This window comes from Gossypium arboreum, chromosome 13 (assembly GCF_025698485.1).
Source record: "Gossypium arboreum isolate Shixiya-1 chromosome 13, ASM2569848v2, whole genome shotgun sequence".
Lineage (NCBI taxonomy): Eukaryota > Viridiplantae > Streptophyta > Magnoliopsida > Malvales > Malvaceae > Gossypium > Gossypium arboreum.
The window spans coordinates 121,201,105-121,224,861 of NC_069082.1; the positions used below are offsets into that span (position 1 = coordinate 121,201,105).

The following is a 23,757-nucleotide window of genomic DNA, read 5'->3' on the forward strand; positions in this document are numbered from 1 at the left end:
ACTTAATATTTTAACTTCCCATAGCCTCCTTAACATTTTTCTCTCCTGGTAGCTATGGAAATTCTTTTAATTTTGGGTGAAAATGGTGAATTTTTGGTAGAATGACCAAATTATAAAGAAAAGAAAGTTTCTTTCTTCCTTTTCTCTCCATACGTTGGGTGCATGGGAAAAAGATGATGATTCTTCATCTTTCTTTCCTTATATATACTAAATAAAATAATAATAAAATAATAAAATATAATTTAAAATTAAATTAAAATATTAATAAACTAATATTTATTTTTTATTTAATCTAAAATATCTCCAACATCATCATTGCTTTCTAGATTTCTCTCTCCAATTGACCATTTTTCCTTTATTATCTTTTAAAATTCCATCCTTGAGTCATCATTTAATTTGGTAAAATTACAATTTAGTCCCTCATAGTTCTTCACCTATTCAATTTGGTCCTAATTCATCCATTTTTCTTAGTTTCTAGATCATTCCACTCTTAATATATTTACACTATTGGTCCTTCAACTTTTTCATATTTACACTTTAACCTCTCAAATTTTGAGTATTTACTCTTGTGCAACAAAACTTTTCTCACTTTTACAATTTAGTCCTTTCTTGAATTAATATATCATTATATACTTCTCAAATTTGACATAACTCAGAATTTCCCTTTTTGTCACTTTATTTTCTTATTTTACTATATCAAGGATAATATCTTACTGTAAAAATTTTCGGGGTATTACATTAAGGGGTTTTATGGAAGAGGTGAAGAACTTGTTCGTTGAGAGTTGAAGAACTTGTTCATTGAGAATTCGTGTCAGGGTAGAGATTGTTAGAATTAAATGACCCGAATCTTTATTTAAATAAAATACAGTGGTAAAATAAAATAAAAGTAAAATCCATATAGAACTACGCTTTTTTTATTTTTTTTAGAATAAAGTTTTTTAAACCTTATTAAATTCCATCTATTTTATATTGATTAGAATAAGGTGTTTCAATCTTACTAGAATATGACTTTACAAGCCTATAAATAGACATAATCTATTCCTTTTGTGATCATTCGAATTCGACATAGTGAATTTTCTTCTCCTCTGCCCGTGGTTTTTTTCCCAAAAGGGTTTCCACGTAAAATCTATGTGTTCTTTATTTTATTTTATTTTATTTTATTTTCACAAATTATAATTAAATAATTGAAATACGAAAATTAAATTAAATTAATTAGTCATTATGAATCCGTTGAACATGGAAACTAAATATATTTCATCATAAATTCTTTTACGGCACGGTTGTAACGAATTAGAACTGGGTTGAGAAAAAATTATTTAATTGAGAAATTAATTTATTTAACTTGATTAATTAAATTAATTAAATAAATAATATTTATTTTGAAAATAGAAAACAAATATTGGGTTGAATTAAATTATAAATTGATGGGTCAAAAGTCCAAAAATCACATATAATTGGACTCAATAAATAAGAAACCTAATCTACCTCACATAAACATGTGAGGGGCAAAAACCCTAAGGGAATTGAGAGGGTGTGCCATCTCCCACTTCTAGTTAGACTAGAAGACTTTTTCTATTAAATAAATATTCAACCAAGATTTTCTTATCTCTCTTTATAATTAGATGGTATTGGTTGAGCTATTTACACAAGTCTTTACACACAAGTTTCATATATTTCTATTCTACCAAAAAGTAGTGAGAATTTATTTTCTAAGAGTAAATTCTATTTTTTATAAATTACAATTTCTACTGGTTTTTATTAAGAGAATTATTTTCCTATTGAAAGCAATAAATCGTTTTTGGTTCTATGTTTGGTTTTTATTGTTTGAGCCCACACTCAATGAAATTCAAAGTGTGAGGATAGCATAGAAAGTCATTTGGTTGAAAGTCAAGAATGTTTCAGATCCGTCTCACAAAACACAAGTACTTTTCAGTAGAATGTTTATTACTATAAATATCACAAATCAGTTTTATTTTCAAAAATTTTAAACTTCCACTGTGATCGAAAACCGTTTTCTAAACTGGATTTTTCCAACAATCTATTATCCCCATATCTATTTATGTTGTGTACAAAGGGGTTAAGTTATTTGTTTATGCAAGCGGAAAGCAAATGAGAGCTATATGGTTTGTTGGTTTGTTGAGGCAGTCTTAATATTTCCCACTTGTTGTTTGCTGATAATAGTTTTTTTCTTCAGAGCTACGGATTTCGAGTGTCTTATTATTAAGCATATCCCCTCTAGTTCTGAAGAAGCATCAAGTCAAACTTTCAATTTTAATAAATTCGGTATTATGTTCAACTCTAGCACTAGGTTGCATATTTGACAAAAATATTTGTTCGCTTTTGGGTGCTGATGTATCATTAAATCACAGACGATATTTAGGGCTACAATCTCTGATAGGGAGGAATAAGAAGCAAGTTTTTGGCATACCACCACGACCCAGTGTGATTGGCATATCAAAATCCACCCCAATGCACATGCATAATCATAATAACATACGTACATATCACATGAATGGTATGACATGCATAACTAAACATAACTTACAGATCATAACATATCATATTACTTATACTAATAGTTATTTTACATACATATGACATGCATATTTTTATACATAATTATGCTTTTGAAATTATCAGAACACAGATCGTACATACATTTTTCACATACTTTAACCATGTCACATACTGACACATATTAATAGATATCACATTTCGAGTCTTATTTAAGCCAAACGAACCCCTCAGAAAGTCTAATTACAAATTTTTTAGTCAAACGAGCCTAAATGAAAATTTTTAAAAAATGAGCCCGCACGGCCTGAATGGCCAGTCTATGTGGCCCACATGATTGACCTAATATGCCCATGTGATCACATACACCCGTGTGTCCCATACGGCCTAACCAAATAACCTATGTAATCGCACACATCCGTGTGCTTCACACGGCCTGGCACACGGCTGACCACACGCCTAAGTGGTGCACACGGTCAACTATAGGGCCATATGACGTAGAGCAATTTCGAAAACATCCTTGGTTTTCGAGTTCTAATCGACGTTTCGGGTTAGAACCACACACCTAATGATATTTCTGATAAACCACACAAAAGCACACTCCGAATCCTACATATGACATTAAATCGGATTGATTAAAAATCAACTAACAACACCGACATCTTGAATTCCAAAGTTAAAACTTAATACAAAAATCCCCAAATCTACTATTCAAACTCTTACCTCGCAAAAAAAAATGGCCAACAACAACTAATTCGCTGAACAATTGGTCATTCTACAAGCAACACCTAAACAATTCCAACAAAACTATTAAACTCAATCTCAATCCTGAACCACCAGTTATCCACTTACCTTCCCACAAATAACATAGCAACACCAAACCTTATAGAAATATTACTATTACTTACTCGTAAGAAGACAACAAAAAGATGAAGATTCAACCACACAACAAGGTGAAGAAACGTAGGAGAACGGGAAACACAACGGAGGCAAAACGAAAATGAAAAAAGAATCAATTTGACAGAATAACATAAAACGATATAAATGAGTAATGGGAAAAAACAAAAGAAAGAAGAAAAGATGGAGAAGAGGGGGAGTGGGAGAGAGGAATGTAAGAGAGCCGGAAGTCGGAGAGATAATTTGGGATAATTTCAGAACTACCCATATCCCACTAAATCCTATTAACTAACCACCTATCAGATTCCCCTCAGATTTCAAAAAAAAAACAATTCCCACTTTGCAAACACAGGATTTGAACACAAGACCAAAGGGTAAGTTGAAGCCTTACCACTAAACCAACAAACTCATCATTATCATCAATTGAGTGAAAATAATATATAAAATAGGTCTTTAAAATCAAATGTTGAAATAAAAATTAACAAAAATTTAAGAAAAGGGATTTGAACATAAGACCTCTCACACACAAACACAACTTTTAACCACTGAAACCATAACAAATTACTTAACATAATTTTTACAACCTTAATTCAAAACAGAATGTGACTACTCTTGATTTCACTAACCCAATTTCTTCTAACCCTGTTTTTAACATGTGACGTCACTCTCCTCTAAGTTCCCTCTGAAAACTTAGGATAAAACCAAGTGATTTACTTGATTGCTTACAAAAAAAAAAAGCACTTTAAAGAAACAAGTTCTAAAGAACAAAATAAGTGCTAAAATTCTCCACACACAAGCCTTTCAATATATAAAAGTTAAAGCATGTTAAGATAAAGATCAATTGCAATAAATCTAAATAGCAAGATAATCAATTAGGATAACATATTCAATATGACTAAGACAAATATTCAAATCTTCAGGATGTGTTACCAAGGTAACCGATCTAATCCAATCTCCACAAAATAGAAAAGTTGATTTCCTTGATCCAATCCAAATAATCTTTAAGATATGTTCGTATAATAATTTTGGATATCATAGATGAGCTTACACGTCCTAAATAATATCATAACCTAATAATTTTGTTAGAAAAGAAATATTGCAAACTTAAGCATTACAAGTTTTCTAACCAAATAACATTGGTCCAAACTATTTAAAAACTGCCTCAGTAACTACTATTCCAAACAAGTGTTGACAATTTCCATCATCATCAATCTTTATAAAAGTAAAAATGGAAATATTTATCGAATATATATAGAAAGAATGAAAATGTGTAATCAATGTTGACGTGTATTTAGACAATATATTGAAAATCCAACTAGTATTTAGCTATTTGATTATAATTAACTTTGATTCTTCACCATCTCAAAGATTTACAAATTCAAAGACAATTGGCAACAAAAAAAAAAAATCCTTCTTCGGTATATCAGTATATCAATAAAAAGATGGAGACGAAACGGAAAAGAAAATGATCAAATGAAAGGAAAAAAGAACCCAAATTTGATAAGGTTGATTCATACACTTAATCTTAATGACTATATCAACATTTTGGGGTTTGAATCCTAACATTTACTGTTTTTATTTATTCCAAAATCTTGACCTCTAAGTGAATTCACTAATTATTCACCAACGAGTTGCACTCTCAGACATACTCAAAAGTTCCTCCAAATAATCAGCTCCCAAATCCTCTAACACAATGATATTTTCCATCTCCATACTTTCCTTCTCTTTCTTGATGATCTTCTTCTTCCCTGATCGTTTGCCCTTTATGGAGTACCTTTTCTTCATCGTCAAAACAGGTGAACAACCTTCTTCAAACCCATAGTTCATTTCTAGAAGTGACTCATAAACTTTATCCATTGGGAAATTAAGTATCGCCATTGAACCTCGGATTGCCAATGCAGCTTGATCATAGGCTAAAGCCGCAGCCTCAGCAGTATCAAAGGTTCCAAGCCAAACTCTCTCACCATTCCTCGTTGAATCCCTTATCTCAGCTGCATATTTTCCCCACGGTCTCTTCCTAACTCCTCTGTAAGAAACCTCTTTAGAGTTCACTTCATGTTCGTCTCGAGAAGTACAATTGACAGATGCGGTATCAATGGAGTTCTCTGCAGGTGCTGGAGCTTGATTTAAGACTCCCAAAAGAAGCATTTCTTGGGAATCGTTTTCGTTGAAAGGAAGGGCTTGAGAAACATAAGAAGAAGATGATGATTCAGGTGAGAAATGGAGATTTGGGTAATGAAAGAATGAAGAATCCATGTCAGAAAATCAGGTAAGTTAAATGTGTTATGGCAAACGATTTTGTTCAATTATGTGGGATTGTTTCATTTTCCATTTTGAAGATTAGGGTTATTTATAGTGAGATTGAACAAAGTTTCAAAGATTATCATTTGGTCGTTAAGGGAACCCCCAAATGGACGTTGTTGATGCACGTGTGAGTCAAAGGGACTGCTCGTGGGGCATGGCGGCCATGTCAGTTTAAAAAACTTAAATCTAGCATCATCTTCATGACTTCAGCTATGTCTTCCCTATATAAACCCTATATCATAATGATATCTTAGAATCATATTTATTTACGTTACACTAATCAACATTAATTTATCGATATTAATATTTGAGGTACAATTAACTTTTCCATACAACAAGAGAAATACAACATGTTTCTTTTTCTATCTACATAAAATTTTATTAAATCTAAAAGTTATAAGTTAATATAGTATATCTTGATATTAATATGTATTGGTATCAACATATTTCAATTTATCATTATTTTTAAATATTTTTACATATATATTTATAGTCTTATTTTTAATTTCTTAATAAATTATACATACATTTAAATATTTTTATATATATTTATAGTTTGATTGTTTAGTTTGTTAATAAATTATATATTATATATACATATAAATATATCTCAATTGCATTCAGTATAAATATATTTATATGTAAATTTAAATTTTAAAATTTTAATTAAGTTCAATAATTTAATCCAATAGCTTTTACTTTTAAATATAAGTATAGAACATTTAAAATGATTAAAATAAAAAATTTAAAAATTAATTTAAAATATCAAAATTTATACCAATCGGTTTGGATCGATATTCATCAATACAAACTGGTATTGATCGAAACAAACCGACATGCATTAAAATAGTTGAAACACACCGAAATGAAACAAAGGTTACTTAGTATTAATTTAAGACTGAGCCAAAATGTACCGATCGATACTAGTACTAATTTTAATACTAATTTTTTATTTTACAGAATTTTATAAACTGATACTTTATATTAGTATATAATATCACCCTTTTCTCAATTATCATTGATTTTTTATTAATTATTTTGAAATAACACAAAAAAAAAGTTAAAAAGGTGGTGGGTTAGTACATTATGATTATAGTGGTGGTTTATACGAATTAAAAGTTATCAATTATTTTAATATTGCAAGTATGGGGTAGTGTGTCTGATTTTAGGCCATATCCAAAAAGCTCCTCCCAACATGATTTATTGAACTTTTTTATTGCATATTATTTTAAGAAACTTTGCTAGCAAAAAAAAATCTAAGATGAAGGAACTCAAATCTATGTGAAAACAATAAAAATAATATTTTGTCTTTTTTTATTTTGAAAAGAGTTTTAAAAGGTTCTTATGTGTTTTTTTAAATATTTATTTTTTAAATATTTTACGATTTTTATAGACTTATTATTATTTAATTCAAGAAATCATATTTAAATTATTAAAACATTAAAATAAAGATGTGATTAAGAGTGTGATTGGTTGAGTGAAAAATTAGAGGATGTCGGAATTAGGGGTGAAAAGTGGAAGGAAAATACATTTTGGGTGTGATTGGTAAAATTAAAAATAATTATTTTCCATCCTAAAGCGTAAAAAATAAGATAAGAGAAAATTAAAAGTGTTAGTTAATTTATACATTTTTCACATATTTTATCTTACTTTCCAACTCTATCAACCAATGAATGGATAATTTTTTTTCTTTTAATTTTTCCATCCATTCTACAAAATACACCAATAGAAGAAATTTATGTTTCTATCTTCTAATTTTCTACCCTTCCAATTTTCTATCCGCTATAAAGCAAGACAATTACAAGATTATGGCAGATGATGTGGGTAAATTTTTTATGTAACAAATTCATAAAAATAATTGATATAAAAATTAAACATTGTTTTGATTAAAATGGTAAGGTTGACATAGTGAAGATTATGATGTTTTGAGTTCAATTTATATTTATGTGTACGTGTTTATCTAAATTTTATATAAAATATAAAACCACAAAATCCCTCAAAATAATATTTATTACTTTGTAAAAATAATAATTTTTTTGAAATTTTATAATTTTATAATAGTATAATTTATTATTTTTACATAAAATTAGTATGAGGATAAAAAAATCATGAGATTTAAATTGATGTGAACTTTTATAGAGAACTTCACAAATCAAATAAACTTCGATTATTCAATTTGTTATCTAGTAAAATAATTAATCAAAATTGTTAATTTAGATTAGGGCCAACCTAACTTGATTTAATGATATATAACTTTTTATTTTGGATTAATATCACATACATGTTCAACCAAAAAAAATCACATACATGAACCTTAAAAACTCCATAAATAAAGTTGTGATGATGACACTTTTGGCATATTTGATAGTTAATAGAATTGATAAAATATGTCAGAGTTCGAAAATTCGTCCATATCGATTTGAATCCATTACAATTTGAATTTGAAAAAATATATTCATAAAAATTTGAGTTTGAAAAAAAATTTGAGCTCGAAAATGTTTGAGCCTAAAAAAATTCAAACCTGAAGTAATCTAAGTTCGCAAAAATGCAAGCATGAAATAATCTAAGCCCAACATTGACCTAAGCTCGAGCTCATAATAACCTAAACCTATGACCGATCTAAACTTGATCAGCCCAAAGTAGATTCGATCTAAAATCTGAAAAAGTTTGAATTTATAACTAAACATACATTAATAATTAATATAATGATAATGATAATGATAATGATAATGTTTAAATTATAAATGAAAATTGATATTTTAATTTATGAAAATATATTTTAAATATTATATAATTATATTAAAATTTTATAATTCATAATAAATATTTATGTTAAATTTTAAATTAGAATAAATTTTAAAATTATTAATTCTGAATATAAAATAATTTTTAATACAACCATTATGTGTACAATAAATATAAAAGGTAATATTTAATAAAATTAAAAAATTAAATTTAATGACTATATAAAAGAAATAATGATATAAATATATTAAATTAACAAAATGAAAATCAAATTAAATCCAATTTGTTAAACTTCTCATTAATAGAAAATCAAATTTATGTGTGCTTTAAGTATTAAAAATTTCTTGGTAAAAATAAAAAAAATTAAAACCTTAAAGGAAAAATGACTCAATTCAATCCTCAGTGAATAAAAGAAATTAATTGGACTCTCCCATTAATAAAATTCATCATTGACTGGTTTAACTATTAATAGACATTTATTTGTCTAAATTCTTTCTGGACATGGTTATTAAAAATCATAAAATAATCTATAAGCCATTAAAATTTTTAAAAATATATTTTTATTAAAATATAAATAAATAAAATAGTTATAAAATAGAAATATTATTAAAGTTATTAAAATTTTAAAAATATAACTCTTTCTAAACATGGCATGCCACGTCAACATATTTGTCCATATAGCATGCCACATGTTAGGTTCTCATTGATTTAGTCAAGTACTCGTCATCCATTAACGATCAAATCAATGATGATTTTCATTAATAGAAGGGTCTAGTTGATTTTCTTTTTTATCACTCGAGGCTCAACTAAATACATTCTTTTAAGGGTTTAATTGATTTTTTTATTTTTCTAGAAACTTTTTACTCTTAAGCCTAATTATAATAAGATATTTTTCAATATTCAAAATTTAATAATAAATTTAAAATTATTCAAATTTCAATTTAGTAATATAATAAATAATAAATATTATTTTTATCAATTTAATTTTCTTTTACCAAACTCATACCTAATATATATATGCTAAATAATAATTCAAATAAACAAAAGTTATATATATTATATAACAATAAATAGTACATAAAAAATAGTACATAAAAACTCATATAATTATCATATAATACTATTAATTATGTTTATAGAATTCATATACATATAATAAACACCTTTAGCTATGTTATATACAATATTACTATCAAAATAAAACATCTATATCAAATTTCTATTTTATATGAAGCAAGCTTATGTTATGTTTATCATTATGTAAAATAAAAATAAAAATATTTATAACTTATAAAACACTAACATTATTTGGATCTATCTAACCGCACTCAATTTAAATTGATCTGAATATAAAAAAATTCGAACCCAAAAAAGTTGAATCTAAAAAATCTAAGTCTAAAAATATACGAACATAACCTAATTCAAACTTAAAATAATCTAAATCCAAAAAATCTCGTATGCAACCTCTAATATTTAATCCATTAATTCCTACATGCAAAAAGGTACGCAGCCTCTTCCCAATTTTCTGACAAGAAGTTAAATTTATTAAAAACTTTCAATAATCATAATTTAATCTAAAATAGCATGTGGGTACATCTGAATTTTAATGTAAATTATGAGGAAATTGAAAATTAATTATAACTCTTTTTGATATGTGCATGAATCTAAATATTGCAGAGATGGAAAAAGGTTGAGGCTTTCTTTTCGTACCAAAAAAGCCTTTAATAATGTAACAGTAGTTACGTAAAACTTGTCACGTTTATTTCATTCATGTTAGTGGATTAATATACCTAGCAACTTGCCCATTTTGTAGTGATTTCTTACTTCTTTGCCTGCAGTCAAAATCAATTAGGCAGAATGAACCCATATATCATTATTTATCTTCAATTTCACTAAAAAGTTGTATGAAAAGGATATAGTGCTTCAATTTCCATTCATCTCCCCATGCATCAGTGCATCTTTAACCATTTATCAACCATTATAAATAATACAAATACATTCCAACAATATCCATATGTGGTGAGAATGGAATATGAATTCTTAAAATTCCCAATAACTTAAACCAGAGCTTTATTAGCTCTATCTCTTAGATGGTTAAGATCAAATTTTAAAACCTGAATCTCAGTTTAATTGCATGCCAAAATGATCCATGCATTATTATTCTTGTCCTCAAATATTTCCCAACTTGGTGATAATTTAATTCGTAAGGTTTTCAATCATAAATTTGCTATGTTACTATATTTGTTTTGTTTGAGGATCACTTACTCCATTAACTAAATTTAAAAAATAAGTTTGGGTAAAAATATTAGACGACTAAAAAATAAATTATTTTGAGCTCTGATATTCAAAGCTCATGCTCGCTCGACCTAACTTGCTTTTAATTATAATATCTTATATAATTTATATCGCATAAAAATCAATTTTATAATACTATATAATATTATAATATTTAGGTTTAAAATTTTAATAAATAACATAATTTTTAAAGAAATTTATCTTCAAATACAAATGGGCTTAAAACAGCTTAAGAGATAAACTTAAACAAAATTTAATATTCATATTTTAAATTAGATCAAACTTAGACTTGACTCAAACCCGATCTGATCCAACTCAATAACTATTTAAATGTAAAATTCATCACTCCTATAGAATTTCTAACATTTTCCAATTCTTTAAAAAAAAACCCCATTATTGCTTATTATCTCACTTGCCAATCTGCTTATCTATCTTAAAGTGAAAACCATTGTTTATAAAGTTGATTACGATGTTGGTATTCAGTTAAATTCATGGTGGAAAAGAAAATTAGTCAAACAAAAATTCTATTTGTTAATTAAAAAGAAAAGCAATAAGGTGGCATTATGGATAATGGAATAAATATTGACCAAGTATTTTGTACGTCTGAGAAATTAACAACACTACCCATAGTTTGATGGCTTTAATTGGTCTGCATCTTACTATTTTCTGCATATGTTCTTGGAAATTTACGACAAAGCACTCGATTACTAGGACAAGAATAACATATTTAATAACAAATCATTCGACCGATAATAATATTTAATTTAAATTCAGATTTAGATATTAAAAATCAAATAATTTATAGGTAGCTTATAGATTTAGATTCAAATAATTTAAAATTTACAAATATTCGACTCACTATCATCCCTATTCTCACTAGTTTTTAAAAAGTATTTTTGATATTATAACTTTTAAAAGTATTTTGAAATAATTAACAGTGTTAGACACATAACTTTTAAGGTTAAAAGTGCTTTGAACCAAAAAAACAAAAGCATTTTTTATTTCTTACTTTTGGTGAAAGCACTTTTAACCCAAATGATATTTTTAACTTTTATTTATAATTTAATGTCTTTTATGTAATATTTATATTGAGTTTAAAATTAGTTTTCTATTGAAATTTATTTCGGATATATAACATTATGTATTTTAAAATTTGTAATGACTATATTTTAATAATATTTAAAATGTAAATTATGAATTCAAATTAAATTTTACAAACAATTAATATTAATTATTTAAAATATTTAAAACTTATATTTCTACTGAAATATCATAATATTAATAAATCTAAACATTACTTAAATACAATTTTTAAATCACATATTTAAAATAAACATTTTATTTCTCATATGTATTTTTTCAGCAATAATAAACATTTAAATCTTAAATAAAACTTTCCAAAAATACTTTTCATAACATTCTTTCAAAAGCAATAAAAAATTGGCACTTTAATCCAATAATTCCAGTGACTGAAAATTCAAAAACGTCACAATTTTTCTTCTTTTGTTCGTTTATCCAATTTTAAACCCTAATTTTGATTCCTTTCTCACTCCAATTCAAAACCCATGTATTTTTTTTTTAAATATCCTCTGCTCTTTATTGTTATTATCCTCTCTTTTTCTAGCATAGAAGGAATGTAATAGACAATACTGGAAAGAAGCTGAGAAAAATAATACTGTCATAGAGAGACAAAAAAATGGAAGCACAGAAGAAAAGCAAAGTTTTAAAGAATGATCAATTTGTGGATGGGGGGGTTTATGAATTCAAATAGGCTAATCCAAGTTCAAATTAATATATATATTTATATATATATAGTATTTCATTCTTATTTGAACAGCGAAATGGACCAACAAACCAAGTCAAACCTGATTCAATTTTTTTGAATCCCTGCACAGAGGTTTAACATGAAGATGCCAATTCTACCAAACTTCCAAGTTAATTATCAGACAAAAATGCCTTCTTTTCCCCCGACTCCTACACCTGCAATCAACTTAATTTAAAGGCTTTTGTTGAACAATCAGTAATTTCAAGATTAAATGCAGCTAGCATGTGTTATCATTCAAGCCCTCAAAACAGGTCTGGAAATTTATCAGCAATAATATTAGGAAGAACGCATTTCAACTATTAAGCAAAGCACTATGGTTTTCAAAGGTCAGTGCATAGTCTCTAATCAGTCAAATGTATCAACTAACAAGGGAGTAACAGATTTGGACCGACCTGTACAGATATATAATATTTCACTGCGGCAATGGTGCATGGGGGGAGGAGTTGTACATCTATTCACTATTTGTAAAAACAAGTTGTGGTTTAACTACCTACGACAAAACAAATATCTAATCTGCCATATGACCATACTCCCCATTTTGCAGCGATTGATGAATTCCAAGGCCTGTTTTTCCTGCAATAGACGTGTAGTTTCAGAATTTCTTGCTGCCCCAGCATGCATGCATCTATGCATGATAATGACACTTAACAGTCTAACCTGTCAACTCGAAACCAGTTCTATCACCTAGACCACTCCCCCAATCTGTGGGCCGAGATGTCATATGCATGCCCTGTGGTTGCATCATGAAATGACTTCCTCCAAAACTCTGATGATGATGATGATGATCATCGTTTCCCCCAATTGGATTTCTTCCTGAAGTTTCAAAAGCAGAGCGAAAGCCTACATTAGATACAGAAGCCCCACCAACTGGATCACCTTTTGCACCGGCACTAACATCCTTCTTGTCGTCAATCACAAATGTACCAACAATAACCTGTACGGGCAATAAACCATTGCGACTTCAACGTAAGATAACTGACAACTACACCTTCTTAAAGAAATGAATCTACTAATTCTTGTTCTCGTTTGCTATCATGCCAACATAAATGATAAAATCCCAAGTCATACACAGTATCATGAACCGAAGTTTTCTTAATATTGGTGTATATTTTAATAATGCACAAGATCAGGTTCAATCCTCCCCTTATCTAAACCAAAGAATAATAACACTAATACCTGAACCGGGCCTGCAGCCTTTAGAGGTCCACCAACTCCTCCTCCTATAATCTGGCCATCTGCACTTAATAGACATGCACTGAGCCCACCAGTCCTCCCTCCAATCTCAGTCCGAACATAAGATCCAGAGAGTGAGATTATCTCAAATCGGCCCTAACATTATATCATCAAGGAAAGAAATTATATTTTTGACAGTAGCAAAATAAGTATATTCTATACAAACAAGTTGCAAGTTTCATCCAAGATATCCTAAAGGTGAGAATATTAACAAAGGTGAGCATATCAAGGCACTTATACAAGCCTTTTAGGCATATGGGCATGGCAATAACATCACAATAAGCATACGAATAAGCTTCCATTTGTTGTTGAAAATTTATCTCTTTCTTTAGACCCTTTTATTTACTTTGTATTAAGTAACAAACATTCCTCATGTTCCCTAATCCTTGCAAACTTTAGGTAATACCAAATACTCTGTCAGCTCTTCAAAGCAATGTGGGTTTCTCTATCAAAACGTTATTCATATTTTCATGTGTATTTTTTTTTCCTTTCAGGATGCAGTAATAATTTGAAGATCACAGAACATATAAACAAGGAAAATTATAACAAAAGAAGAAAAAGAAGTGGTTACCTCATACGCTATGTTACCACCTGATGTTGCTGGCTGTCGGAGAGATGCATTAGAGATTGTACCAGATGCAGACAAAATACATATTTCGTGCTTGTTTTGTTGCATGAACATCATTATCTTTTGGCCAACATCCTACATGGATCAATGTATCATGTCAAGAGGATAAGAAAATAACTTGATTTACATGCGGAAACCCTACCGCATCTAGACTTAACCCTAAAAGACTCAACTCTTCGAAATGTATTCGAAAATATTAACATTAAAAAACTACTCTCATGACACTTTTAAAAAAAATCATTCAACTCTGAAATAGCCAAGGCAGAAATGGATAAGGATTCATGCATTAATTCACATCCTTCTAACTGCTCTCAACTCCAAAGAGGAAAATCTAAAGGAAAGATAAAACCAACAGGAGGAACTATCACGAATGTTCTCATTGAACTTTTCACAATGGCTACCATGGCCCCAAGTTGTTTGTAACTGAAACATCATAACCTTAAAAAACATAAGGATTTTATATCAGAAACACAAAGTCAAAACATGCTATTTTTCTTTAACAAGATGAAGAACACAGCTTGTTGAAACTACTGGATAATGCAGAATGTAACAGATGAGATTACACGGAATTCTTAAGGAGGCTAGTATGCATATCTGTTCTGCAGGAATATATATAATTGATGCCAACACATATTTGAAATATTAATAAAAACTTGCAGCAGTGATGAGCATCATACCTCTCCTGCAACTACATTGATAACGTGTGGAGTAAAACTTTGACCTGCATTGCCTGTATCCATTACAAGGACGCAAGAGAAAGAACTTAAGTGTCTAATGAGAGGAAAAATGAAATAAAAGCAAACAATAACTCGACCAACTTGAGAAGGGATTCATACATGAAACAATTAAATGTTTCACAATAATAAGAGGGGTTAAGAACGTGCATCCATCTCAATTTGAACAAATTTGCAATCATGAAAGAAAAGCCCCAAAAACCTTCTCAATTCGAATAAATTTGCAATGTTTCATACACAATATACCCAGAACGTTCCCAATTTCCACAAATTAGCAACACGACCCCCCAAGCCATCAAATTCACGAATATGGAACAAAAGAATAATCTCTTTTATCAGAAATCCAACCAAAGAAAAGAAAAAGACAATAGATTCACATGCAATGCATCAAACCCTCTCATTCCCAAAAAAGAAATTTGTGGTAAAAAAAAGCTTCTCAATTTTCACGAAGAAGGGTACCAAACGTGAAATACTTCAAAAAAAGGCCTCCACAAAGCAGAAAACAAAGACGACGGTTTCCAAAACAATGCACCCAAACTCTTTCATTTTTCAATAAATTTGCAATAAAACCCGCCCAAAACCATCAAATTCATAAAAAAGTACCAAAAGGCAATAATCTTTTTTTATGAATAAACACCCACCAAAAGCAAACTGAGACTTCTTAGAAGACCCAGAAAGCGAACCACTGGTACCACCAAGAGCCAACTGCTGCAGCTGCTGCTGTTCACGCCGTTCCTTGGAGCTCAACGTCGCCGTTTTCTTAGCTGCCATGGCCTGTTCGGGGGTGCCATACTTCCTAGGCCTCCCTCTCTTCCTCCTGGTAGGCTCCAACGGCGACGTCACCGCCGAAGGCACCGAATGAGGGTACAACATGTTGTGGGACCCCCCACTTTCATTATGGAGGAGAAGCCCATTTGTCGTTGACGGAGTGGTGGTGACAGTGGTGGTGGTGGTGGTGGTGAAGTAGTGTTGGTGATGATGGGTTTCATTGGGTTCCATTGATATTTTCTGTTTATTGAGATTTTTAGAGAGAGAAATTCGTAAAATAAAAATAAAAAAATTGCAGACTTTTTTTTATTTATTTAATTTTTTTTTTATAATTTCTTTTTCGGTTTTGGGGGTTTTTTGTTTTCGTTTTAGGGATTTTTAATTTGGGGTCGAGGTATTTGAGCCGTTGGATGAAGATTAGGAAGGTCAGACGATTCACTGTTGAAATAATATATATATATCTTCATAAAGACAAAACGGATTTTGTTTTTAGGGTTTAAGATTTTTTAGGGTAAATTATTTTTGTAGTCACCTAATTATGAAAAATTACAAAATATCACCTAACTGTTCTATTTTTTCCTTTTCGGTCACAGGTGGTTAAATGGCTAACGGAAACAGGATGTAATTCTTAAAATTGGCATAATAGTAACTTTGACCCTCAAACATTTATACATTGTGTTAGTTTGATTTTGATTCTAAAAAATTAACAGTTAATGTTTACATATTATGTAATTTGATATTTTTTACAATTTTGTTTTTCTTTATGACTATTTCTACCTAAAATAAATTTATTAGCTAAATTAGATTAAAAATACTAAAAATGGAAACATCAAAAAATCTAATATCATAATTTTCACTTTTTTTCATTCTTTTCTCTTGATATTTTGAGTCTCAACCATTGGGTTCAACACTAAAGCTTAAGATGACTCAGTTTTCGTCAGTTCACTCTTTACTAATTTCATAAGGTTCATGCTTGAATTGTTCGATATTGGTTCAACCAAGCCTTTTGTTATTGTCATCATCATCGCTGTTACCACTCGTTCAATAAATTCACTAAATTTTTATAATTAAAACTAAATTAATATAATGTGTAAATATTAAGGGTCAAAGTTGCTATTATACCAAACTGTAAAGCCGACACTTCATATTTTCGTTAGCTGGAAAAGAAAAATGAGTGACTATTTTTTAATTTTTCATAATTAGATGATCAAAAAAGAAACTTGTTAATAATTGAGTGATTACTAATAAAATTTACCCTTTTTATTTTTGAATAATTTTGGTTTATTTGTGTCCGTGTTTGGAAACCGACGATATTAGATTCTAAATTCCATTCGTTCCTCTGTTAGTACCTGTAATTGTATAAAATTTGAGGTTTGGTCTCTATATTTTAAAAGTTAAAATTTAGTTATTAAAGCTAAAAATTTAGTGATTCTACTTTTTCAAATTAAAAGTTTTAGTCCAATTATTGTTGTTGATAATTTTGTCAAATTTTATTAATTTAATATGTTTACTTTCTGTCAATCATATCTACATCATATGAAAATAATTTAATAAAAATTAAAATTAACAAATTTTAATAAAAAATAATTACAATTTTAATTACTCAATATTTTTAAATAAAAATAAGGGTGAACTACACACATGGTCATCCAATTATAAAAAAATATTTTAAATACTCTAAGAAAAAATTTATAATTTGAGCACCTAAATTATATAGTTTGATCATTTTGATCATTCTCGTTAAACCCATGAATAGAAATCTGACTTCACATTTTGTTTTTAAAATTTTGATTTCCACGTCATTGTTATTTATTAAAAAGTTATCATTTTAGTCTCCTAAACTTTTAAGTTTAATTTAAATGAGTCCTAAAAAAAATTGGCACATTTGCATTTGTGAGCCTCTGTGTCCGTTTCTAACACAACAGTCCCAAACCTACCGTGGCCGATGATTCTATTGGCATAGAAGCATCCCGTGGCTTTAAGCTCTCTGTAAGTGAATTCTTGTGTCATTTTGATTATCTCCGATGCAAAAGATAGTCCTAATTTCTACTCATGCTTGAACTTTTTAGAGTAAACCCATATCAAAGCACCAGCAAATAAGGCTAAAAATAATGCTCTGGCGCTTACCACCCCTGCAACAGCTCCTGGACGGCTGGACCTTATCTGCAACGTTGGTTATGGCATGATGAAGAAGAAGAAGGAGGTGAAAGCGGCAGCGGTGGTTTGACGGCATTGGCGGTTAGGTTTATTAAAGTAGTCGCCGTTGGTGGCGGCGGAGACTATGTTGACTCTAATCCTGACTTCCATGCTATGAGCCTCGGTGCTTCCTTGTGCTGAGCCTGAAAATCCTACGTACGTGAAATTATTAACATATTAAAAGTGAATAATAAAATGGGGTTGTTACGAATTTGAATATGAAATTAATATGTTTGAAAACTCTAAATCAAACATTGTATTTAAATCGATATCTAAAATTATCTTATTAATATTTATATTTATTCAAAAAGTGAAAGGGTTAAAGTAAAAATAAAGTTAATTTTTAAATAGCTCGGCCCGAATCAATTGTTTCGCTATCATTTTGTTATTATATTATTATTATTTTGTTGTTATTGTTTGAATATTATATAATTCTTATTTTATTATTAATTTTATTACTATTTTAAAGGTATCATTTATTAAGTTGTAGATATCTTAGTATTATTTAAGTATAAAGAATTTTTAAATATATTTTTAATCCATTGAAAAACATTTATTTTATATTTTTAGTATATTTGATATATTATATTTTTAAATTTACTTTTATAAAAAATAATCTAAACTACTTTAGAGCCTAACGCTTCCGTTTGTTAAGTGAACATCGCTGAGCGGTTTCAAGCTGCCACGAGACGCTTCCATGCCAATAGAATCATCGGCCAGAGCGGGTTTGAGATTGTTGTGGTAAAAACTGACATAGAGGCTGACAAATGCAAATGTCACCATTTTTTTAGGCCACATTTAAATTAAACTAAAAATTTGGGAGATGATATTTTTTTTAATAAATAACTATGACATGGAAATCAAAATTTAAAAAAAAAATGATATGATTTTAACAGGTATGACCAAAATAATTAATTTATGTAACGTGGGTGCTTAAATTGTATTTTTTTCCTTAAGAGTACCTAAAAAAATTTATAGTTAAGTGACTATGTGTAGTTTATCCAAAAGTAAAACTTTAACTTTTTAATATTTTTAGTACAAAACTAAAACAAATAACCAGTAGCACTAGTATTTGCTGCTAAAATCAATATATGAATTACACAACCTTTTCAAAAGTTTTTAAAAATAAATAAAAAAAACTTATTTAATCACATTTTTTAATTAAAACAAGCATCTAAATTCTACGTTAAAATATGAAAGATAAATTTGCATAAAAATTTCCTAATTTATTTGCACATTATTTAATTTATTAATAATACATACATTTAATTTATTGATAATATATATATATATATAATTTTAAGTAACAATTAATTATATTAACAATTTGAAAGAGAACCAATTACAAGTTCCAGGGAAAGATTGGGACCCTGGGTGGATTGGTGGCTAAATGGATGTACTCTCAATGAACTACTAAAATGGTCACTCTTCTTCTGATAAACTGGTGTGGAGGGAGGATCCAAAAGGTATCTTTCTCTGAGAAAGGCAATTTAACTACCAACCAATATGTGGTAATTCTTTGGAAGCTTAATCTCCTCTATAAAAGTATCATGTTCTTGTAAAATAAATTTGCAATAACTATTTACCTATGCAAAAGGAATTGGTAAGCCATGAGATCCCTATTGGGACATATAAGATCAGAGGGCCTCAGCCTCCTTTGCCAATAATACTAAAGCCTCAATAGCAACACTAAATATAAATTTATACACTGCAAATACAATAAATACGAATCATCCACATAATCATATAGGTATCCCTTCAAATGCACGGATAAACTCACACAGATATAAATGGGGTATCAACAATGAGTAACAAAGTGCAAATCAACAAATATTTTACAGACATTAATAGAGACAATGAGTCATTAGCAGTAGATCACAACCATATGAAGAACTGCTTCATGAGTTCTTCTCAACATGCTCATCTTTCAATGGCTCCCCATCATTAGTCTCCTTTGTCGATGGTGAAACTGAAGAATGCATATTCTTAAGCTCCTCTAACTGCAACAAATAAAGAAATCAGTTAACTAGTGAAAATTTTTTGATTCCGAGATTATCAAGGTGCACAGATTAAACTGATAAAAGAACAGTAAGAAAAGCTTTGTCATCAGGACAAACTTGTAATGCTTAAACTATATGCTTGCAATGTTAGGCTACACATGTCAAAATCAGTCAAAATTGCTGGAGCAGCATGGATGTTGGCAGGAGCAAGATGAATGCAAAAAATTGCATCAACATAAACACCAGACCTAATCCAGTTAGTTCATGCAATCATCACATTCAACATGCCTGAGGTATGATCATGTCCACCATGATAGAATTTTCATCTAAAAAGCCGTATGTGAATAATAATGAAGCTTTTATCTTTGGTTAATAATTGACCTCGAATTATAACCAGTTTACAATCTGGTATGGTACCTGATCTAATATTCCGTTAAAATGTTACTCCAATGAACTAACACTGTTACACAAACCGCTGACATTGTATGTTGACCAATGCTAAGTTACCACATATTGGGCCAGATTTCTTTTTCAAATGCTGATGTGGCATTGATTTCAACACATGGCAACATAATCTTGGTCAACTAAGCTACGTTAGCATTTACATACCATCATATGAAATGCAAAATGCTACCTTACGCAAATAAACCAAACCATACCTCTTTGCAAGCATCCTCATGCTTACACAATAGCTCATTGTACTTTGTTTGCAAATCTGAAATCTCAGCTTGTAGCTTTTCATATTCATATATAGTTGGACCCCCTAATTTTTGTTGTATGAACCTACCATGGAGAAAAAACTATAATTATATCTCAACATTCCTTGCAAATAACATAAAGTGGATGTCAACCATAAGCTGCTCAACGTAGAGGTAATTAAACTTAGTTAAGCCATTTGCTATGGTCGCGTGCCAATGCTTTAGCTTTACTACCGTGCAACCTTTCACCAAAAGGCACAGACGACGACACATGTACCCTGACAAAGTCGATTCTAATTTATGATTTGGCATAAAAATTAAAATAATGTTAAGAGAGGCTATTTCATTTCAAGTTTTCATGAATTCGGGACAAACATTAAACAAAAACAAGAAAACAGGATTTCAGATGTTGCAAGGAAAGCAACATTAAGAAATCCAAGATGATAATATTGTAACTTGTAAGATATGATTCACACAAATAGAGTCCAATGTACAATATCCAACATTATTGAAATTGAACTACAGATCTCAATATATATATATAAAAACTTGAACAATGACATGGAAAACTCAATTGAAAGATTGAATTCTGAAAAACTTACTCAAGGGCTGAAGATGGCTTCTCATTTTGTTCATACAATGCAACCAAAACTACAAAATAATGAAATTAAATTACAAACAACCAAATACCCACATCAAGAAATATGTTAGAAAAAGAGAAAATAATAATTATATATATTAAAAAGAAAGAAGAAAAAAAAAAAAAACCTTTGGTGAGAGCATCAACAGCTCCACTGGACTCAAGGTACTTCCTAAATGCTTCTTTCTTAGCATCTTTTTCCTAAATCCAGAATCTGGGTATTTAGTATTTATAATTAAAAGTGATAAAAAATGCATTTTCTGTGAAAAACAATAGAGAATTCCAACAACTAAACCGGAAATCCACAAGTGTGTTTAAAGCTGACATTGAAGTAAACAAACTGTACCTCTTTATATCTCATCATTATCTTCAGGCTTCAGCAGTTGGCTTTCCTTCTTTGCCTGGAGCCCTTGTGTTTGAGCAAATCTAAGATTCAAGTTTATGTGAAGGACATTGATGGGTCTTTCATGTCCTTGTTTCTGTAGCCAATCGTGTCGTTTAAGGTTTTCGGAGTTGAGACCAAACTTGAAAAATAACATCTCACAACCATGGGTGGACTACAGTTGGATACTGTTCCAAATTCCAATTCTGCTTGAGAGTGTTGGGCTCAGCCCATCAGCAGTTTTTTAGTAAAAATTTTAGATGGTTCAATTTATCATTTGGTACCTATAGTTGGTTTTAATGTTCAATTCGGTACCTAAGTTTGAAATTATTCTCCAACCAGGTCATATCTATCTGGTTACTTTGAAACTTGTTCGACACCTTTCCCAAAAATGCCTTGCAAAGGTCCTCTTTATCGGGAATGATCATTGACCCCGTAACGACTTGCCCATCCACCGTTAAATCGAGTTGTAAAGCTATGTCCTCTAGTGTGATTGTAAACTCATCGCATGGAAGATGAAAAGTGTGTGTATTGGGCCTCCATCTTTCCACCAATGCTCTAATGAGTGTAGGATCGAGTTTACAACCCCCAAGCATGTGAGATACATGTAAGAATCTCGCATCTTGCAAGTAACCACGAATTTCGATGTCTAGGCTATTTGACAAATTATGTATGAACCCTTCCAAAACACAATCATCCATCTATTTATATCAAAAAAGATAAAATAATTTAAAATATTTAAAAGTTAAAAACTTTAAATTTAACTTCATTGAAAATAACAAAATTTAAATTTTCTCCTTACCATTATCGCTTGAGCGGTGAAAATGTGATTGTTGTCAAAACGAATTAGAGAGCTTATTATTCATGAAAATTTAATCAAAATTAATATACGAAATAATTAATAAAACTATAGTTGTAATGACCCAAATTTTAAGGTCGTTGAAAAATTGAATTTTTGGGTCATTATTTTTGTAAAATGAATTCAAAAATATTTATTAGAAATATTTACGAAGCTAATAGTGTAGTTGATTAGACTTTGATTAAGTGAATTAGCTTGAATTAAGGCTAATTTAGTGGAAAGGACTAGCTTGAATAAAGTGTGAAGGTTTAATTATAAACTGTAAGAAAGCCAATGGACTAAATTAGCAATTAGGCTATAAGGTGACAAATGTATGGTAAAAATAAATAAAATGTGTAAAAATATAAATGGTACACATGTAATAAACATGTGTATTTACTTATTTTATAAGAAAATAATAATAATGATTAAAGTATATTACAATAATATAATATAATAAAGTAATTAAATAAATAAAATAAAATAAAAGAATGAATGAAAATGAAACAGAGCAGGGAAAGAAAGAAAGAAAGAAAAAGGGAAAGAAAAAAAAAGGAAAATTTAGGGGTTTAGAGTTTCAAGCTTGATTGGTAAGTCAATTTGATCCACTTTTTTGTAATTTTGATGTCTATGGAATCCTAGGAAAGAATACTACTTGAGTTATGTTGAAATTTAGAAAGTTATTGAAATTTTAGATGTTGACTAAGTTGAATAAATGGAAGAATTAAGTGTTAATTTGATGGAAATTCAAGTTAGGAGTAAGAGAAGGATTAAATTGCAAAAGATAATATAGGCCTTGCAATAATAGGGATTGAATTGAGAAGATGTTATAATTAATGTTTTATGCTGTGAATTTAAGAGTCGGAATAGTTTAAAATGATAATTGGATGAAAATATAAGATTTATTTTAAAGAAAAAGAATGGTTGGTGGAAGGACTAAATTGGAATTTAAGTAAAAGATACATGGAAATACAAGAGTGTGTTATTAAATAATATATATTAATCATTTTAAATGTTAAATTTTATGTAGCCAATGTAGCACCGAAAACATCATCGAAAAAGG

At 29.3% G+C, this 23,757-nt stretch overlaps 3 protein-coding genes and 1 long non-coding RNA gene across 4 annotated transcripts; 1 reads left to right on the forward strand and 3 right to left on the reverse strand.

Annotated features, from left to right (window-relative positions):
- Positions 1 to 4,711: 4,711 nt before the first annotated feature.
- On the reverse strand, positions 4,712 to 5,725 carry LOC108462585 (ethylene-response factor C3-like). The gene has a single exon (XM_017762518.2). The coding sequence runs from the start codon at positions 5,662 to 5,664 to the stop codon at positions 5,029 to 5,031; it is 636 nt and encodes a 211-aa protein (XP_017618007.1). The 5' UTR covers positions 5,665 to 5,725; the 3' UTR covers positions 4,712 to 5,028.
- A 7,112-nt stretch (positions 5,726 to 12,837) lies between these two features.
- LOC108461630 (AT-hook motif nuclear-localized protein 14-like) lies at positions 12,838 to 16,385 on the reverse strand. Its single transcript, XM_017761531.2, has 6 exons — positions 15,814 to 16,385; positions 15,116 to 15,168; positions 14,382 to 14,513; positions 13,754 to 13,906; positions 13,235 to 13,511; positions 12,838 to 13,150 (listed from the first exon to the last, which is right to left on the reverse strand). Exons 1-6 carry the CDS (start codon positions 16,169 to 16,171, stop codon positions 13,086 to 13,088), a joined length of 1,038 nt encoding a protein of 345 aa, XP_017617020.1. The 5' UTR covers positions 16,172 to 16,385; the 3' UTR covers positions 12,838 to 13,085.
- A 1,433-nt stretch (positions 16,386 to 17,818) lies between these two features.
- LOC128286559 (uncharacterized) lies at positions 17,819 to 18,426 on the forward strand. The gene is made up of 2 exons (XR_008277166.1): positions 17,819 to 17,929; positions 18,010 to 18,426. It is a non-coding gene; the product is annotated as an uncharacterized LOC128286559 (long non-coding RNA).
- Positions 18,427 to 19,792: 1,366 nt separating this feature from the next.
- Positions 19,793 to 22,033, reverse strand: LOC108462925 (uncharacterized). The gene is made up of 5 exons (XM_017762840.2): positions 21,821 to 22,033; positions 21,603 to 21,675; positions 21,437 to 21,485; positions 20,796 to 20,919; positions 19,793 to 20,136 (listed from the first exon to the last, which is right to left on the reverse strand). The coding sequence occupies exons 1-5, from the start codon at positions 21,836 to 21,838 to the stop codon at positions 20,035 to 20,037; spliced, it is 366 nt and encodes a 121-aa protein (XP_017618329.1). The 5' UTR covers positions 21,839 to 22,033; the 3' UTR covers positions 19,793 to 20,034.
- Between the last annotated feature and the right edge of the window lie 1,724 nt (positions 22,034 to 23,757).

What these genes read in the sequence shown, in the direction of transcription:
- LOC108462585 (XM_017762518.2), bottom strand. Translation starts at nt 5,664, where the DNA reads ATGGATTCTTCATTCTTTCATTACCCAAATCTCCATTTCTCACCTGAA.
- LOC108461630 (XM_017761531.2), bottom strand. Translation starts at nt 16,171, where the DNA reads ATGGAACCCAATGAAACCCATCATCACCAACACTACTTCACCACCACC. An exon ending in GAAGTCTCAGTTTGCTTTTG is followed by an intron (nt 15,169 to 15,813) that starts GTGGGTGTTTAT and finishes TAATGGATACAG; the next exon opens with GCAATGCAGGTCAAAGTTTT. An exon ending in GTGGTAACATAGCGTATGAG is followed by an intron (nt 13,907 to 14,381) that starts GTAACCACTTCT and finishes ATATAATGTTAG; the next exon opens with GGCCGATTTGAGATAATCTC.
- LOC108462925 (XM_017762840.2), bottom strand. An exon ending in TGTTGATGCTCTCACCAAAG is followed by an intron (nt 21,486 to 21,602) that starts GTTTTTTTTTTT and finishes ATTATTTTGTAG; the next exon opens with TTTTGGTTGCATTGTATGAA. An exon ending in AAGCCATCTTCAGCCCTTGA is followed by an intron (nt 20,920 to 21,436) that starts GTAAGTTTTTCA and finishes TCTCCATGGTAG; the next exon opens with GTTCATACAACAAAAATTAG.